General features: G+C 56.2%; 1 protein-coding gene across 3 annotated transcripts; it reads left to right on the top strand.

Moving 5' to 3' along the window:
* The first annotated feature begins 382 nt into the window (after positions 1 to 382).
* On the top strand, positions 383 to 7,175 carry DGCR6L (DiGeorge syndrome critical region gene 6 like). 3 transcript variants are annotated; one of them, XM_032398597.1, is made up of 5 exons: positions 383 to 522; positions 942 to 1,102; positions 5,155 to 5,255; positions 6,029 to 6,169; positions 6,616 to 7,175. In XM_032398597.1, exons 1-5 carry the CDS (start codon positions 515 to 517, stop codon positions 6,760 to 6,762), a joined length of 558 nt encoding a protein of 185 aa, XP_032254488.1. In that variant the 5' UTR covers positions 383 to 514; the 3' UTR covers positions 6,763 to 7,175. The 3 variants fall into 3 exon arrangements, with proteins under 3 accessions (XP_032254488.1, XP_032254487.1, XP_032254486.1); XM_032398596.1 differs by lacking the exon at positions 383 to 522 and adding an exon at positions 613 to 862 and having other exon boundaries at positions 6,635 to 7,111; XM_032398595.1 differs by lacking the exon at positions 383 to 522 and adding an exon at positions 679 to 862 and having other exon boundaries at positions 6,616 to 7,170.
* The last annotated feature ends 47 nt before the right edge of the window (positions 7,176 to 7,222 follow it).

The raw sequence follows: 7,222 nt of genomic DNA, 5'->3' as shown, positions 1-7,222 counted from the left end.
TTGGGGAAGGTGTAGGGGGGAGGAGAGAACCGCCCCTGCCAAGCCAGGCGCTTCCTCCAGCGCGGAGGGCCTGCCTACATCACCGCTGCTGGAGCTCCCACACTTTGCGCAGGTGTGTGTTTGGGGTGGGGGCTCTCTTGACAGGTAACCCCGACAAACGTCCTATGAATGGAAGACAAGGAGACTGAGGCCTGAAGGTGACGAAAATGGCTCCAGGTCACGCCGCTTGTATTGGCGGAGCTCGGCGATCAGTGACTCAACCGCTTTTTGGGAGAGCAAGAAGAGCAAGCAGGTTACGACAGCCGCGGCCCCCCCGGCGCCCCAGCAGGCGCATGCGCTGGACGAGACCCCTCCCCCCTACCTTTTCCCCCCGGGACGCAGCCCAGCCCAGCCATACATCCCCAGTGGCGCTGGGCTTCGGTCCGCCCCCACTTTGTGCGGGCAGGGCGGGCTTCTTCGAAATCTCGCGATTTCGACGCTATGGTTACGCGTACTCTGAAGTCGCGTGGGCAAAATGGCATGGTAAGAGGCGGGGACAACGAGGCACCCTCCTAGGAACCTCCGCGGAGGGGCGGAGAGGGCCTCCTTCTGCAGGGCGCAGAGGGTGGGCCGCGCCGTGCTTAACTGTCGTAAAAGGGGGCGGGACGCACCGCGTTCAAACGGACGTAAAATGGGCGGAACGCGCCGCACTAGGAACTGACGCAGAGGGGGCGCGCGTTGGTCTAGCCGGCGGCTGGCGGGGCTCGGGCGCCATGGAGCGCTATACGGGCGCCTTCGAGGAGGCGGTGGATGGGGCCCGGCAGCAGGAGCGGCACTACCAGCTGCTGTCCGCGCTGCAGAGCCTAGTGAAAGAGCTGCCCAGGTGCGCGGCCGCGGGGCGGAACGGGCGGCTGAAGTGGCCCTGGGTCCGGCCCGCGTTCACCGCGCCCCTCTGCCCGCAGCTCCTTCCAGCAGCGCCTGTCCTACACCACGCTCAGCGACCTGGCCCTGGCGCTTCTCGACGGCACCGTGTTCGAGATCGTGCAAGGGCTGCTGGAGATCCAGCACCTCACCGAGAAGAGCCTGTACAACCAGCGCCTGCGGCTGCAGAATGAGCACCGAGGTGCGCGGGGGTGGCGGGACGACGCACGCTTCTCCTCCGGGAGTTTAGCTCTCGGTCTCTGTGCAGGCCGAGCCCTGCCCTGGGTGTCGCTCAGATGAAGTCCCTAAAATTGACCAGGTCAAGGGCTCGGAGACTGCTAGCGTTTTTTGGTGACAAAGGGGTCAAGGCAGTTTAATTTTTTCAGTTGCACGGCCCCTTGTTAGCGTAATACCCAGAAACTCCCTGCCGGGACTTGCCCGTGTCTCCACCCTCCCCCAAGCAGAATGGCCCAAGGCCTCCCTGCCTGGTCAGTCCACCGACAGATCCCAGTAGTGGCGGTCAGCGGTAGCCATTGACTGCCCCCAATGATGTCCCGAAGTGTTGACAGTTCTGCCGTGCCCTTTAGGGTCATTCCCCCCTTCGGCAGCGCTGAGGGCCACACCACCACCCACACATTGAGTTCCCCTGCACTATGCCCTGTGGACCCTTGGGACCTGAAAACTTCCTCACTTGAGCCACACCCTCAGCCAAAGCCTTATCAGCCTTGGCCCCTCCCAGGCATCCCCACTCAGAGGTCTCCTGGAGCCCCTTCCTGCAAGGTATGCTGGGCAGCTCTCCCTGCCCCATCAGTTTCCCACCTTCGTTATTTTGTTTTTACCCAATTTACTTATATATAAAAGTTAAAACATTCAGTAAAGTTGAAAGAGTAGCATATTGTATACCCGTATCCTCTCCAGCTAGATTCAGTAATTAACATTTTGCCAAAGCCTTAATACCCCCAAATATATGCAGTACCACAGGGCTTCACCATGAGTCTTCAGCATTCCTCTAGACTGGGATTTTCAAAGCGCAGCATTGTTGTTTGTGGCTGAACAAGTCTTAATGGTAAGACGGTGTCTTGTGCATTGCAAGCTGTTCAGCAGCATCCCTGGCTTCTACCCGCTAGATGACAGTGGCACATCCCGCTGCAAACCCCCCCCCCCCCCGCAGTGACAATCAGAAATGTCTTCAGACATCCTTGGGGATCAACCTTGGCCCAGGATTGAGAACCAGTGCTCTAGATCAAGAACACTCGCCAATGTGAGCACGGTGGACAGCGTCCTGAAAACTTAAATCATTCCAGGGTGTCTTCTGACCTTCAGTCTACAATCACATTATCCAACTTGTCGTAAACTGTTGCTTTGTGAGGCCAGTGTAGGTTTATGCATCGCAGTTGGTTACTTTGGTCTCTGCTTCTGGAATAGTCCCATTTACTATGAGGCTTTTTGAAGAGTCTGGGGCATTCTGCCTGTAGAATGTCCCCATTCTGGATCTGTCAGATTGCTTCCTCATGCTGTCATTTAACCGTTTCTCCATGCTCTGTGTTTCCTGTCAGCTGGACAGCAGGTCCAGGCGTGATGATAGGCAGCTTACACGTTTGTGGCAAAAACTAGTGTTTCTTTCAGGAGTGGACATTGGGTTTTGTTGAATCCCTTTTTCTGCATCTATGGAGATGATCACGTGGCTTTTTGGTTAACTACGATGAATTACACTCATTTTTTTAATTCTTGGGATAAACTGCATTCCTGGGATAAATCCCGTTTGGTAGGATGTATTACCCTTTTTATTATGTTGGATTTGATTTGCTAAAATCTTGTTAAGAATTTTTACCTCTATGTTCATAATGGACATTGATCTGTAGTTTCTTATAATGTCTTTGGATGGGGTAATAGGGTAAAGCTGGCTTCATAGAGTGAGTTGGGGGAAGTGTTCTCTTCTGTTTTCTAGAAGCGTTTTTATAGAATTGGTATTACCTTTTCCCTGCTGTTGGAGTGGTTGTCTTTGTAAACATTTCTGTTGAGGTGTAGCATGCATACGGTCACAAATCCAAAGTATAGAGCCCATTATTCTTTGTGACGCTCAAACGGTGCCCCATTTAGTCAGTGGCAGAGCTCTTGGGCTGGCTCCTCTATCCTTTTGTTGTGTCCCCATCATTCTTGGAGCACTTCCTTGCTTTCTGGTGCAGGAAGGTGTTTAGGCTCATCTTTTCTTGTTCTTTGCCTGCCTCCTCCCCTCCAGCTTCTCCAGCAGCCTCCCGTCAGGATGCACCTTCCCCTTCGACCACCATAAAGCTTTCCCATTTCTCCTGCCTGTGCTTGAGTCTCTGCCAGATGCAGGCAGTGGTGGTCACTTACTGTCTTGCTGTAAGTAGTTCTTGTTCTCCTGTGGGTGATCTTTGTTTATCTCCACAGAGGTTACTAGTTCAGGGAGCCAGTAAAGCACTCAGAATAATAAAAGTAGGGGGTGGGCAGCAATCTCTTCACAGAATCCTGGTTCCTTTTAATGGGGAGTTTTTGATAACCCTCTAGACACTTTGCTACTTGTCCTTTGGAAGTTTCGGGCAGGTTTTAATGCCACCAGCAGTGGGTAAGCACCCTGTGACTTTCTGCTTTTCCTTCCGACTCAGCAGGTGGTGGATTGGCTGCCGTTGCTTTCCTTGGTCATTGCTAAAGCCAGTCCCCTTCCACCTGGGCAGTGGGCACAGCTCTCTTCTCACCTATGGTTGCTCACCCAGTGGAATTTGGGAGTTGTCCTGGGATTTGCAGCAATGTTTCATAAACGGAGTAAAGGAGATGACATATCCCTGCATTTATCTGTTTCCTCCCATCCTGCCTCCACGGGGTATAAACATTAACCTGGGAGCATCTCCTTGGCCCTGTGTTTATGGAGGTGTCTTAAGTGTGGCTCTTGGTTTCAAACTCATTTAATGTGATAAATGCTTGTTGAGATGTGCACAGAATGCCAAGAAACAGGACATTGGAAAGGTTCTGGGCACGGGAGGTGCCAAACTACTGGCTAAGAGGTGTCTGCTTAAGACATAATGTTGGGTTTGTGATTCCTTATGGCCAGGGACCACTCCTTATAGGGGAGATCTGGCCACTTGACACTGGTCTAGGATTTGGGCTGTGTAGTTTGAGTGGTTTTTTTTGTTTGTTTTGCTTTTGTGTTTTGTTTTGGTTTTTTTTTTTGAGAGAAAGAGTGGTGGGCAGGGGAGGGGAAGGGCAGAGGGAGAGGAGAGAGAGAGAATCTTAAGCAGCCTCATGCCCAGTGCGGAGCCTTATGTGGGGCTCGAACTGACAACCCCAAGATCATGATCTGAGCCAAAATCAAGAGTTGGACACTTAACTCACTGAGCCACCCAGGTGGCCCTGGGCTGTGTAGTATTCTGTTTTGTAATCAGTTTCTTTCCATTCCATGCATGGTACCTTTGTCCTCTGTCCAGTCCTATCACAGTAGACAATTTTGCTTCTATTTATGGTATGATTTAATGGCAACTGTGGGAGCTTTGTCAGTGGCCATGGTGAGCCCCACTCCAAGCAACACAGACTCCCCAGCACAGGGCCTCTAAAGGCTCATCTCATCCTTGGGCCTCCCAGGGTTTGTACCTACCTTACCCCCTCTGGGAGCTATGGATGGGGTCGGGCAGCTCTGCCCACCCTCAAGGGCAGCACTGAGGGAATGACACCACCATGCCACCATGGGCAGAGGCCATGCCATGCTTGGGCACAATGACTCCTCTCCTCTCCTTCCTTTTCCAGACTTTGCCTGGATGGTCTCACAGTGGACCCTCAGGTGGACATCTCAATGAACGTCCCATGGGTGATGAGCAGCTCACACCCAGGACTGCTGGCCTGTGGCCATCTGAGCCCAGAAGCCTCTGGACTAATCTCCCACTCCTTTGGGTCTTGTGAGCACTGGCCATAGCTCTGGCCAACCTGCCCTGTCTCAACCTCCTCGGTTGCCTTGCACCCTCCAGAGTCCCCTGGATCCTCACTGCTAGAGAAAGGCCCTGCCCTGGGTGAGGGCAAGACTGAGTGGGCTAGGGGACTAGGCGTCCCCCAGAACTCCACCCAGCTTCTAGTGCAGGGCTTCAGATGGGCTGGGTCATCAGCCAGGGCTTCACCTCTGCACCTTGGCCTGGCTGCCCCATGGTGGGACAGCCAGGGTAGGTGCCAAGGCAAGAAGTGTGTCCTGCCCCCCTCCATCTCGCCCCCCACCACCTGCTGGACTTCTCTGGTCTCATCTCCTCCTAGTGCTCAGGCAGGCGCTGCGACAGAAGCACCAGGAAGCCCAGCAGGCCTGCCGGCCCCACAACTTGCCCGTGCTCCAGGCAGCTCAGCAGCGTGAGCTGGAGGTAGGGGTGTGAGCTGGGTGGGTATCACTGGGCTGTGGTGAAGAGGGCTCAGGGCGGTTTGGGAGCTCCTGGCTGCTCTGGGCCTCAACTTGGGTGGGCCGTTGGAGGCCTGATGAGTCCCCAGATGTGGCTCTTCACTCTGGGGGTTGGGATGTGGCAGGACCAGGTAGAGAGTGTGATCCCCCTGCTTCCCAAGACCATAGCTCTTCAAGGGCTGGGCCTGTTCAGGGCAGTGGTGGGGTGGTGGGCCAGCCAGCAGAAGCCCAGTCTGCTTCCAGGTTGCTCCAGCACAACCAGGAGACCCGTACGTAACCAAGAAGCCGTGGGTGGTAGGGGTGCATGGAAAGGCTTATGCAGGCTCCCAAGCAGCCTGGAGCCAGGGTGCACAGGGAAGAGGTGCTGAGCTGGGATCGGCAGGCAGCCCCAATGGGGAGGGAACATACACAAAGGCCCAGAGACATTTGGCAAGTTGATAGTAAGCAGAAGTGGACCTGGCATCTGGCCAGCTCATGGCAGTCCCGACACAGCAAAAGGAGGATGCCTGGCTGGGGGTCCTGGAAGGGACAGCATTCCGGGTAGGGCAGCTGAGCCCTTCTGCAGGGTTCAGTGTGGCCGAGAAGGGAGCAACCTGGGTGCAGTAAGGGCACCATCGGTGGTCTTGGAGCCACTGGGAATGGGGAGCAGGCTGGAGGAAATGGCAGGCCACCAGGGTGTGTGTGAGGCAGTGTGTGATGGGCAGGGGACTGAGCCCCTGAGCCGCCCTCACCATACAGGCAGTGGAGCACCGGATCCGGGAGGAGCAGCGGGCAATGGACCAGAAGATTGTCCTAGAGCTGGACCGGAAGGTAGCCGACCAGCAGAGCACACTGGAGAAGGCTGGGGTTGCTGGCTTCTATGTGACCACCAACCCACAGGTCAGTGCCTCAGGCCTGCCCTGGCACAGCCCAGGGGGTGCTGGTTCCCAAAGGCCCAGTTCCCTCTGGGGTTTTATCACTGGTCCCTGGGGAGCCAGGCCCAGAGTGTGTCGGGGGAGGGGAGGAGGGAAGAATTAGTAAGGCAGGTCCCACTGCCTCTGCCCACAGGAGGGCAAACCAGCTGGCTGTGGGAGCACTGTCCACCTTCCCCAGGCCCTGCTGCTCACAAGGCCCTGTGCCCCGAGCCAGGGCAACTGCAGGCCCTGTTGCGGGGTGATGTCCCTGCTTCTGTCCCTTTCTGGCAAGCCGTGGCCAGGAGTCCCTGGAAGTCAGTCCCATGGGTTCACTGCCTGGCACTCTGTAGGCCCCAATATCTGCCTCTGGGCCCGTGGGAAAGGGGGCTTTTGCCAGGACAGGAGAGACCAGGTGTCATTCTGGTCTCACAGCAGCCCTTCTGCACCCCAGGAGCTGACGCTGCAGATGAACCTGTTGGAGCTCATCAGGAAGCTACAGCAGAGGGGCCGCCAGGCGGGGAAGACAGCCTTGTGACCAGGTGGGGTCTCTGCCAGTTACCTGCTGCCCGTCATGGCTGAGAAGACAGCCCTGTTCCTGTCACCACAGGCAGCAGAAAGCTGCGTGGAACTTGTCTTCCCAACACCTGGCTACCACCTTCCCAGCTGCCTGCAGGAGGGGTCGACCCTCTGAGGAGAGGCCAGGTGGACCCTGGCTGCCCCAGAGTCGGGAGAGTGGGGCTGGAGGTCCTAGCACCTTCGCACTCCACTGGGCACACCCCAGCGTTTGCCATGCCCCATCTTCTGGTCTCAGCCCCTTCCTTGGCAGGTGCAGCCCCCTAAGTAAGTGGGAAACACTCCAAGGCCCAGGCCCTGTGAGGCCCAGAGAAATAAAGGTACCTCTGTGGCCTGCACGTCGCTTGTGTGATAGCTCTGTGGTATCTGCCGTGACCGGGGCCCAACTAGGGCCCTCGCCTTGTAGCTCCGTGGCCTACGGAGGAACTAGCAGAGGCCCCCCACCCGCCCCTTTGTCACAGAGGCT

Source organism: Phoca vitulina, unplaced genomic scaffold (assembly GCF_004348235.1).
Source record: "Phoca vitulina isolate PV1807 unplaced genomic scaffold, GSC_HSeal_1.0 scaffold117, whole genome shotgun sequence".
NCBI lineage: Eukaryota > Metazoa > Chordata > Mammalia > Carnivora > Phocidae > Phoca > Phoca vitulina.
This window is presented reverse-complemented; position numbering and strand designations above follow the sequence as displayed.

What these genes read in the sequence shown, in the direction of transcription:
- DGCR6L (XM_032398595.1), top strand. Translation starts at nt 753, where the DNA reads ATGGAGCGCTATACGGGCGCCTTCGAGGAGGCGGTGGATGGGGCCCGG. An exon ending in GCTGCAGAATGAGCACCGAG is followed by an intron (nt 1,103 to 5,154) that starts GTGCGCGGGGGT and finishes ATCTCCTCCTAG; the next exon opens with TGCTCAGGCAGGCGCTGCGA. An exon ending in CTCAGCAGCGTGAGCTGGAG is followed by an intron (nt 5,256 to 6,028) that starts GTAGGGGTGTGA and finishes CTCACCATACAG; the next exon opens with GCAGTGGAGCACCGGATCCG.